General features: G+C 36.3%; 1 protein-coding gene across 10 annotated transcripts in view; it reads right to left on the bottom strand.

Moving 5' to 3' along the window:
- The window catches only part of GPATCH8 (G-patch domain containing 8), a 98,489-nt gene that overhangs the window by 41,844 nt on the left and 44,559 nt on the right, over positions 1-12,086 (bottom strand). For 7 of the 10 annotated variants that reach the window (XM_027098949.1, XM_027098948.1, XM_027098945.1 and 4 more), the window contains 2 exons: positions 2,213-2,280; positions 1,509-1,595 (listed from right to left, as the gene is read on the bottom strand). In XM_027098949.1, the coding sequence (XP_026954750.1) occupies positions 1,509-1,595; positions 2,213-2,280 (155 nt within the window). Of the gene's footprint in view, positions 1-1,508; positions 1,596-2,212; positions 2,281-4,325; positions 4,371-5,576; positions 5,621-12,086 lie in introns of those variants that run through there. The other 3 variants (XM_027098952.1, XM_027098951.1, XM_027098953.1) reach the window with 2 other exon arrangements.

Genomic DNA, 12,086 nt, shown 5'->3' on the forward strand with positions numbered 1-12,086 from the left:
TATATATGGAATCCAAAAAAAAAAAAAAAAAAAGGTTCTGAAGAACCCAGGGGCAGGACAGGAATAAAGACGCAGATGTAGAGAATGGACTTGAGGACACGGGGAGGGGGAAGGGTAAGCTGGGACAAAGTGACAGAGTGACATGGACATATATACACTACCAAATGTAAAATAGATAGCTAGTGAGAAGCAGCTGCATAGCACAGGGAAATCAGCTTTGTGTGCACCTAGAGGCGTGGGATAGGGAGGGTGGGAGGGAGACGAAAGAGGGAGGAGATAAGGGGATGTATGTATATGTATAGCTGACTCACTTTGTTATACAGCAGAAACTAACACAGCATTGTAAAGCAATTATACTACAATAAAGATGTTAAAAAAAAAGGACATGTATTTGCTATCATATATCATATTGCTTTAGCTTATCTTACAAGTTTTGATGTGTAGCATTTTTATCTTTCAGTCCAAAATATTTTCCAATTACCATTGTGATTTCTTCTTTTACTGACAGGTTACATGTAAAAATGTGCTTCTTAATTTTGAAACAGAGATTTTTAAAAATCTTTTAAAAAATTGTTTTATGGCTTGATAACTTGATTTCAGTTCTTTGAAATCTGTTGATACTTTATGACACAGAACATGGTAAAAAATTTTTTTAAATAAATATTTCATATATATTTGAAATTTGTCACTTTCAAAGTGATTGGGTGTATAGTTCTATATAATCATTAGGTGAAATTTGTTAAATGAGATGTTCCAGTCTTCCAAACATCCCTGCTGATTGTTTTCCTCTACTTTTATCAATTACTGAGAGGTATATTAAAATCTCCAACAACCGTGGTAGGTATAACATTGCTCCTCGTAGTTCTGTCAGTTTTTGCTTTATATATTTTTTTACGGTAGAACAGATTTTTTAAAATGAATCCCTTTTCTCTCTTCTCACCTTAAGTATCATGACCAAAATCAGCTTCTATATGATGATCTTCACTAATTCTCTTTCTTATCTTCAAATTTACCTATTTTATGGTAGCAACTGGGCTTACTAAAACATCTTGAAAGGCATGTACCCTTGTCAGTCTTTTTGAAAGCTAACTTATAACATGTCTTAAGCTGCAGTTTTCTATAACTACCTGCTTAAAAAGGAAGATACTGAAGTTCTCAATTGTTTGTCATTCGTCAAACACCTCATCCATTAAAAAAGAAAAGGCTTATCAACAGGTATCAAGCTCTCAAAGGACTCACCAATTTTTACTGCTATTACTACCTAATGTATACCTGGCACTGCATTTTCAAACACTAATGCACTCTCCCCAACAGATAATAATACAAAGTGGTTATTATTATCTCTATAGTTTTTACAGAAGCAATAAATAAGAAAGTAACAGAAACCCGAGGTCTAAGACTAATCACCAGCAAAGGTCAAACCAATGTTGCTGTCAACAGATTCTTTTCACCAAAATGAATATCTCAGTGTGAACATCCCACATGTAAGAATGGCTTCATTTAAGTACCTTGTACTTCTGTCTCAGTTCTTCCGTGTCTTCTTTTTCTACTTCTAGGACACGGCGCCGTTCGGTAGCATCTTCGGCATAATCAAGCTTAACAAAAACAGATATAATTAGTCTTATTTCCTAAAGTACCCCCAATTAGCCATAAAAAAGTCATTTACACAACTACAGTACTGTGTGAAAATGAGAAACTTCTAGCTTCTTGCTTTATTGTCACCCCACAGAGGAAACAGCATGCAAAATAGTTCATTAATCTTTTCATGCTGGTGGTTCCCAACAGGCACATGTGTTGATGATAACAGACTTTACTTCAATGTTCAATGCCAAAGAATTAGGAGTAAATGGAGAAAAATATTTCAGGCAATGAAAAGAAGATATCACAGATGACAGCTGTACATAGCTCTACAGGGGCAAAGCTTCTACCACAGCAATTATTTTAAGAGTTAAGCAACACTGCCTATGGAAATGAGCACCGGGGTCTGGGTTTAAATCTGACCTTGCCTTGTGGCATAACCCTCGGGAAACCACTCAACTTCTTTATAACAGGGGCATTATTTGCCACCTACCTGCCTCAAAGGCAGCACTAAATGAGAATGTAAAATACATTTTAAAATTTCCCCTCAAAAACATTAAAACTACATCTGAATTTGGAATTAGTATCAATTTTAAATATCCCCAAAACAAGTGAACCAATGAGATCAACTTACCTCCATTTCCATGCGACCCATGCCCATGACATCATACTTGACAACGATTGGAATGGGATCTGTTCTCCCTGTAACAGGAACATATAATTAAGGTTAGATGCAAAGCTAAGTCAACAGTTCGCTTTACACATTGGGTTTGGGTGGTTAGAGATCTTGCCTTGGAGTGCAGAGACCAGAAAGCTACAGTGAACCAAACACAAGCCATTCTCACAGCTTACAACCAAACCTACCTCTCCCAGTTCAAGCCCAACTAACCACCTTGGTTGACCTTCCAGTTGGGGATGATTCCAGATTACTATGGCAAAATTAAATAAGTAATGCAAAAGCACTTCTAAGCAATGGCACCAGGAAGTTTAAAATCAAAAACATTAGAAATTCCTTTTTAAAAAGACCTCCAAATAACTTTCCACCAAAAATCACTTCACTCTTACTGTCCACTGACATCTTCCCACACACACTTTTAAAACTGGTAATAAATATCTCAACTGACATGTTTAAATCGGAAGAGCACAGTTTCAAACATGATACAGGAAAATTCAATAACAGCAACTCAGCGTGTTTAATATATTTTTTGTTTTCAAAAGATGCTTTACAATTAAATGAGGTGGTGAAAAAAATTAAATAGAAAGCAACAGTTAGTTGCCCTTAGGAACAAAAAGTAGTTTCACTTTTAAACTGGTGCTCTGAGGTCCCATTTTCCAGAGTGGATTTAACACTGGCTGTGGCAATCAGTAAGCTGTGAAAAGGACTAGTTGCGAAGAAAATTGACTTTACACTAATTTATCTATGCTGGAGATTTTAAAAAATGTATATTTAATCCACTCATAACCAGCCAAACAAAGCAAAATGGGGCAGACAAGCACTTTACTACCACAGCTGTTTTACATCACAACTTGCGCTGTTTATTGTGATGTAAGCCCACTGAAAAGAGGACTTACCTTATCCGTTGTATACCTTTAGTGAAAAAACACAATGTTTACTTCCCTCATCACTTCACTCAGGCTGGTGTAAACAACTGTTTTTTTATTTTTGTTTTTTTGTTATACACACATATATATTATACCTTTGGGCTAAAAGTTGAGTTTTGTCAGTCTAAATCTGAGATATTACCAAAAGCAAATTTGGAAAAAAAAAAAAAGCAATAAAAGCCATGATCATGACTAGGATTAGTCCAGGAGGAAAAAAAAAGAAACTGTTTCCAAAGTGACCAGCAACCACTTGTATCCAGTTGCTCTGTATTTGTGGGATTAATTTGTGTTTCAAAAAGTAATGAAAAACAAATTCAGAAGTTCAATTACTTATCACCAATATCCCATTATTGCTTGTAAACAATAAGAAGGTAATTAGGAACAGTGAAAAAAATGTTTAATAAAGAACATCTCATGCCAGAAAAGAGAACAAAGTTCTAAAATACAGCCTTCTTTTAGATACTATCAAATACTGTCAGTTAAACAAAATAAAAATGCATTATTACCTGATGCCCAATGGTATAATAAATAAGCAGTGACTGCAATCTTTAGCAAAAGGACCAAATTAAAGACAGGTTATAAAAATGACTTCCTAGGTGCAATATCACTTTCATAACGTCTCAATCAGGGATTTACTGGTAAAAAGAAATGGTCCAATGAAAGAATTGAAAACAAATGTCAAAGTAATTTTCCTTTTTTTTTGATTTGATATCTTTCGATTTATCAGAATTTGCTTTGTAAGAATCAAGAAAATTTTGGTATAAATTCATTACCTCTGTAAACCCCTGTTATAAACTCTGCATTAGTACTTTTGCCTTCTAAGGCAGTCAAAGTTTGTTTTAATTTATTTATAGATTGCAGTAGCAAGTGCTAGTGCCCATTATATTGTGGGGAAATCAAGTTTTTACAGTATTAGAATTTAATGTTTTAACTGATTTTTTTTTTTGGCAGTTCTAACACAAACAGATATATCCCTTCTTAACATTACCCTTTAATGAACAAGGATCAGACAAGTTGCATAAGGAAAGGAAAGGAAAATGAAAAAGACCAAGCAGAAGGATGAAGGCTACAACAGAGAAATTAAGCCTAACATATTGGTGCACTGATGACAAAAGGAGTAATTCAGTCTGAAAATAAAAAATTACCACTGCTAAGTTTACCATCACCACAACAAGTCCAGGATCATAATGCTGTAAAAAAGAAACACCATTTGTTAGGCAGAAACCATTAGGGTAGGAAACAGGCCTTCTAGCAGGCAGACAGGATGGGGTAAAGTAACAATTGGGCTTTGTCCCTCCCCCAATTTCAGCTGGGGACAGGGGAAGGACACTTTGTGCTACAGCGGTTGTTTTCCTACTGGTTGGGTCAGGGTGTGAGATTTTTGTACTGCTACTTGAGAACATGAGCAACCTCCTCTAAAATAATGCAGGGGGAGGGGAGAAGGTGAGAGAAAGTGAAAAAACTAGCTCTAGCTTCCGATCTCTCATTTAACTACTCATTCCGGTAAATCAATACTCAGGGCCCAAAGTGGGACTTTTTCCTTAAAGAAATAACAGCAAAGACAGATCAACTGGACAGTGATCATCAAGTCATTTGCTACACTAAAAGAACTCTAAGAGGATATGGGGGGTGGAGGGGTTCATCAAGACCTTATTGAAAATATATAACAAGTAAAAGGTCTGGAAAATAACCTTAGATCTTCAGTGCTTGGAAAACTTATGTGCATTTGAGTTCTGTTATGAACGAATAAAACTCTTGAAGGAGCTTTCCTTAGAACTTTTGTTTCCTTTAAATGAAGTTTTCCCAAGTCCGCCAACATCTTTCTGCACACAACAAAGCCAAGCTTTGAAGAACACCAGTAACTCCAGAGAAAGTGGCATCAAAAGGGCTGTCACATTTACAATTAGTCCACTCAGAGGTAACTCACAGAAAACAAACAGGCTGGCTTTAAAAACAATCTGAAGGCAACATTACTGCCTGGGCCAAATAGTAATTTCTTTCATTAGAGGCTCCTGACCAAGGAAAAATCTCACCGGGAAAAGACACTGAACAATGCATACAGGAAGAGGTTGCAGCATTTAAAAAAAGAAAAAAAATCCCCTTAATTTATTCATTTGTGATCAATGATAAATCCTATCATAGAGCACATCACTGTGGAACATCTGAATAACAACCTATAGTTATGACTTTTCAAAGGGTAGGTAGCAACAGAATATTTGCTATTATAATATTCTCTAGAAAACTCAACTTCTTTTTAAAACACATTGAATGAAATCCAGGTTCCCTATTTCTTGGTTTCTCTTAACAGGGACAAATATTTCTTAAAATCCATTAAAATAAGAACATTTTGTTGTTTATTTCATTTCAAAGGAGGCAACTTCAACCATAACACTTACTTTCCTTAAAAGAAACTGTCCTCTTCAGCCAAAGATCTATATATAGATACCATGACTGTGATCTAGCCAACTGGACAAGGGAGGAAAAAGGAAAGAAAACATACCACATCTAGAATGTTTCAATACCAATGTATTCATGTGATCGGGGAAAAAAATTGATATTCATATTTTCTAAATCAAAACTGTAAATCTATATACAAATATCGAATCATTACGTTGTACACCTGAAACTAAAATAATATTGTATGTCATTCGTACCTCAATTAAAAAACTTTTTTAAGGGCTTCCCTGGTGGCATAGTGGTTAATACGCCTGCCAATGCAGGGGAGACGGGTTCAAGCCCTGGTCCGGGAAGATCCCACATGCCGCAGAGCAACCAAGCCCGTGCACCACAGCTACTGAGCCTGCGGGCTCCAGAGCCTGCGAGCCACAACTAAACTACTGAAGCCCACGTGCCTAGAGCCTGTGCTCTGCAACAAGAGAAGCCACCGCAATGAGAAGCCCATGCACTGCAACGAAGAGTAGCCCCCGCTCTCAACAACTAGGGAAAGCCTGCGCACAGCAATGAAGACCCAACACAGCCCCCAAAAATCAATTAATTAATTAATTGAAAAAAATTTTTTAAAGAGATGGGAAAAACTTTAAATGATGTTTCATTAACCAAACAGTATTGTACATTCTATATTTTAGAAGGTAGGCTTACTTCTACAATGACAAACATGCTAAAATGTTCACATATTCATCTCTTGCTAAAATGTGATGGTATTATGACTTATCATAACTGAAGAGAGAATAAAGCTAAATACCAAAATCCACTGATTGCTTATAGCCACACTGTTTCTGAGAATAATCCCTCACATTAATCAGTTTTGATTTTGAAACACTTAAGGATATACCAATCTACAAAACTGGCCCAAAGAACTGGACTGTGAAGAAATAATTTTTTTTTCCTACAAACACTATTTTTTTATTTATTTTTTTAATTTATTTATTTATTTTTGGCTGTGTTGGGTCTTCGTTTCTGTGCGAGGGCTTTCTCTAGTTGCGGCAAGGAGGGGCCACTCTTCATCGCGGTGCGCGGGCCTTTCACCGTCACGGCCTCTCCTGTTGCGGGGCACAGGCTCCAGATGCGCAGGCTCAGTAGTTGTGGCTCATGGGCCCTGCTGCTCCGTGGCATGTGGGATCTTCCCAGACCAGGGCTCAAACCCATGTCCCCTGCATTGGCAGGCAGACTCTCAACCACTGCCACCAGGGAAGCCCTATTTTAAAATTTTTTTTAAGATTTTTTTTTTTGATGTGGACCATTTTTAAAGTCTTTATTGAATTTGTTACAATATTGCTTCTGTTTTATGTTTTTTGGCCGTGAGGCATGTGGGATCTTAGCTCCCCCACCAGGGATCGAACTCGCACCCTGTGCAGTGGAAGGTGAAGTCTTAACCACTGGACCACCAGGGAAGGCCCACAAACACTATTTAAACAAACTAACTCCAGGAATAGAACTGGGAAGAAAATATTAAAGGACAACCATAATCTGGTAATCAGCACACTTCAGAAACAGAAGACACGTGACTTCTCCACAGAAATAAATTAGAAATGAAGAAGCTTCTGAAGTGATTAAAACACTAGTTGGATATCAACAGAGGTAAGAACACCCAATTTACCTCAGCTGCCTTTTCCTTTACTGAGATTCACTCAACAACACTTACTGAGTTGCTACTATATACCAAGTACTCTTGGAAGGCTTTGGGCATATGGCAGTGATTGAAACAAAGTCCCACACCCCATGAATTACCTATAATTAGGCAAAATAATCTTACCAATATAAACTTCTGGCATGGGGGGGGCGGCGGGATGAACACTTGTGGAGCCAATGCACATATGGTTCAAAAAGTTTTTAAATGTCTAATGTTGTCTTTTAAAGATGTCTAAAACTGTTTTTAAAGACTGACCCCAATAAAGCAGAGGTAAATATAAATGCCATCAAAAATAACACAACATTGTAAAGCAACTATACTTCAATAAAAATTTTTTTAAAAAAGCCATCAGAAAGTCACAAAATCTACTTCCAAAAGGCCACTAAACTAATAAAAGCCAAGAACCTCACCTGACATCTTTAAATCCATTTCATACTTTAAGCAACTCAAATACATATGTGAAAATCAAGAATAATACAAAATTAGGAGGGTGACTATTCTCTGATTTGCAAAACTATTCAAAATAAGACTCTATAGTAAGCTATGTTAGTGTGTTTAAATATAATTTCATTTACTAAAACAGTGATTAGATACTACTTTCAGAAATACTTCCTGGGTAAAAAGTGGTACATTTATTTCCAAATCAAAGCTTCACTTTTGCATATTTCTCCTGAAAATAATAGTCTTCAGTAGCATAAGAACAATGATTACTTTCAGCATCATTTAGATATTTTTTCCTTAGGAAACATCAAGCATATTAATTATTCCCTATAGAGTTTCTAAGGTTGTTTTTTTTTTAAAGGCTTCCTACTCAAAAGAGAATCCAAATTTTCTAGCACTACAAAAAATAACTATATTCTTGTCACAGCCTGTTTAATGATCTATACAACCCAGGTTATTTTGATTTTCAAACACAGGTGTTTTTCTAAAAGCACAGAAGTTTAACTGTGACCAAAAGATCCTTCCATCTTCCCAAAGTATCAGAGCTGCCTTCTAGGATAAAATAGTTCAATTTTAATCATATAATCTAATATATTAATAAACAGGGACAGAAAAGGGGCAAAATAAATTATAAATTAAAATAAAGTGTTAGAATCAGAATGTTAAGCCTGGAAAAGATATCTCATTCAGGGGTGACATGAGATACTCAAGCCCTCAGGAGAGGTAATAAAGGGAATGCCTGAGGTACCATAAATTAAAAAAAAAAAAAAAGTCACCTAAAGGAAATCATACTTTCACTCCAAATTTAGCTTAAATCACATCAACTCACTGAACACTGCCTGCTTCATGCTAACCATTTGGTAAGATAAAAATAAATTTATTTTTTAAAGGAGAAAATCAATTTAGTAAATAAATTTCAGGGTAAAATAATTTAAAATATGAGGCATAGGGGGAGAAGGCAAAACAATTTTAGGTCCTTAGTTTTTAAAAAATGGGGAACACTTTTGTGCCCTGAGTTTTACTTATGTTTATATCCTGAATAACTGATACAGTATCTGGGACATAATTTGATATAACAAATTAAAAAGCATTTGTTGACTCAAGAGAATGAACATGTTCATAGTGGGTCTCACCTTGTTCAGGTATAAATAAATATTTAGTCATCACAGTGCTTTCTGCTTGATGCCACAAGATACTGATGATTTAACTGTCTTGTAATCAAGGAGTTATTTTATTAAACAGAAGATATATGCTATATTATACATGTCTCCATATCTCAAAAAATATATACGCTAATATAAAGAAATAGTTGAGTTTTGCATTACTATTCATTACAACCTTGTTCAATTTCTTTTATCTATCATCACTCATTAGCAGACAAGAAGAAGCAGGCACCAAATGTTTAAGGAGTCAGACAGACTTAATGGTCTCTAAGGTTCACTTCAATTCTTAAGTTTGAAGAGTAGAAAATATTTGGGGGAGTTATGTAGATAGTAGCCAGTCCTATGGTATTGTAATAATCCAACAATCCAATGCCTTCTTAGAGTTGTATCCTCTTACTATTGGTTAAGTACTTCCATTAACTACACTGAGAATTTCTTAATATTCCAGGATCACTCTATAACCCCAAAAGACCTTCCAGCTTCATTTAGATTGTTCTTCCTTTACTCTACACATCAACCCCCTCCTCAACTCATCTTTAATTATTTTCTTTCTATATTTGTCTAGGTAGTCCCTAAAATCGCTGGCTACAAAAACTCAGTTCTCCAACAAGAGAATTTCTAAACACTTGTGTGACTTTTGACAATCAGCACATGAGTCTCAGCAGCCTCTCCTGCAAAATGGAGATATTATCCTCACTTTCAGGACTGGCATGTAGATCAAAAGAAACAACAAACAGAAGATGCTTTGTAAACCCTAACGTTTCACTATAAATCACTATATAGGATGCTGCTGAACTCTTAACACTGTCATCTTCTTAAGGCCTCAGAAAATTTAAAAATCAGTTTGTTCTTTCATTTCCAAAACTGGCAATAAGTACCTTAAAATTAGAGACACTCTAAGAAGCTGTGATAAATTTTAATGTTCTACCTACAATTTGGTGATAATGAAACAACCCTATTTACAGATGGAGAAAATTATTACCAAAGTATTACCCTCAAATCCTTCCCATGTTATCATTCCATTAACAAAAGAGTGACTACTGAGTTTGAAAAGCAAGGTTATACAAATGTTAAATCCAAGCCAAAAGAATGAAGCATACTTTAGCAAGACCTTCTCCAAATTAAACATATAGTACAAATCGTCTAAGGAAATTAATTAAGCCTAAGCAAAACAGAATAAATTAAAATGCTTACTATTTTACTATTACTGTCACCTGGAGGAAGACAATAGCACCTATGTAAGTGTACTGAACAGCAAGTTATTAATCCACAGTATGTCAAATTTGTAACAGATGAAGTCCACGTGGAATGTAGGAGTAAATTCAGAAAGTCAAGTAGATTGAAATTACTCAAAAATCCTCCTTATTTCCTCTGAAGTCTCTGCTAAAAAGCCCAGAGATCCTAGGTCATCCACAGAAATTTTCTTTTCCAGTTCTGAAGTCTATGATTCCATACAACTTTGAGGTCATTTTTGTCTCCTCTTAGTTCCTACTTATCAAATATTGGTTTAACTAGTGAAAGTTTATATTTTCAACTATTTCCACCTGATTGGACTACTCTAATTACAATGAAATCACTGTCACTCTATACTCTGTATTTCTAATTTTAAGTTTCTTGGACACTCCACTTTCTTGCCAAAGTAAGAAACCAGTTTCCACACAAACCAATTTCATTTTGATCATGCAAATTAACCTAGGGCAAGAAGTCCATAAGTAATAATGTAGGAAACAGTGCAAATCAGGCTAAGATAAGACTATAAGAAAAATAAATAGCATTATACTAATTCAGACTAAAAATTAATATATTTTGTATGAGCAAAAGAACCAACTGTCTACCCTACTTACTACAGTCAAGGTAACATTCTTAGAAGCTTATTTTATTCATATGGTCCAAAGCAAATTATTTAGGGAGCTTGTTTAAAATGTTACTTCCTGAACCCCACCCCAGACCTGCTGAGTTGTGCTGGTTGGGAATCCACATTTACCAAAAAAAATATATATATATATATATTTTTTTGGGCAGGGGGTGCTGCGTTGGGTCTTCGTTGCTGCACGCGGGCTTTCTCTAGTTGCAGCAAGCGGGTGCTATTCCTCATTGCAGTGCGTGGGCTTCTCATTTGCGATGGCTTCTCTTGTTGCAGAGCATGGGCTCTAGGCGCACAGGCTTCAGTAGTTGCAGCACATGGGCTCAGTAGCTGTGGAATGCAGACTCTAGGGCACGCAGGCTCAGTAGTTGTGGCTTGTGGGCTCTAGAGTGCAGGTTCAGTAGTTACGGTGCACGGGCTCTGCTGCTCCACGGCATGTGGGATCTTCCGGGACCAGGGATCGAACCCATGTCCCCTGCACTGGCAGGCGGATTCTTAACCACTGCGCCACCAGGGAAGTCCTAGGAATCTACATTTTTAACAAGCACCCAAGGTGATTCTGCTACACACTAAAGCTTGAGAATCATAAGTCTAATGGAAAAAGTACTGGTGTAGAGGTCAGAAGACTTACAAACATAGCTACTATCCTCAGCAGTTTGACCATGGATAAACACTTATGTTTCTCAATCTATTAAGTGGCATTATCTCCGCTCCATGTATTAGAGAGGAAAATGAGATAGGATACAGGTATAAAACTTATATACCATCATGTTTAATTTCCCCAAACAACTCCCAAATCTTTTAAAAATTTGGGTATATTGAGGTTATAACAAGGTCACACCACTTGCTAGTTGCAGAGCTTGAATTTAAACCCAGGTCAAATTTCAAATGAGGTCATAAAGTGGTAACCTGTGGATCAAATATGGGCCTTGAACATGTTTTGTTTATCTCAGATTATTTTAAACTTTGAGCCAATGTTTATCAATTAGTAAATGTCACCAAAATATCTGGATTTCTGGTTTCTTTTTTAAAAAATTCACGTCTGGCAATACCTGAGACTATATTCTTACATGGTAACAATGAGCATGAGCTAGCTGAGTGGCAGTTATTCCTCTCTAGACATGGCACAACTCACACTACTTCCTACTGTCTCACACTCAGTGGGCTTCAATTGCGTATGTTACCACCTGGCCCCAACAGGCACCACAGTTTGCAATTCCTACTCCTGAGACTGTCCTTTGTTCCTTCCTTCTGAGCTCCCACTAGATTTTCTCTGTAACTCTCAATTGGTAGCTATCTACTTCACAGGTTTGGAAAGACTCAGAGAGATAGAAAAGACTGAATTTAA

The sequence above is a fragment of the Aethalodelphis obliquidens genome, unplaced genomic scaffold, assembly GCF_003676395.1.
Source record: "Aethalodelphis obliquidens isolate GAN/ISIS:26980383/991018 unplaced genomic scaffold, ASM367639v1 scaffold126, whole genome shotgun sequence".
NCBI classification, from domain to species: Eukaryota; Metazoa; Chordata; class Mammalia; order Artiodactyla; family Delphinidae; genus Aethalodelphis; species Aethalodelphis obliquidens.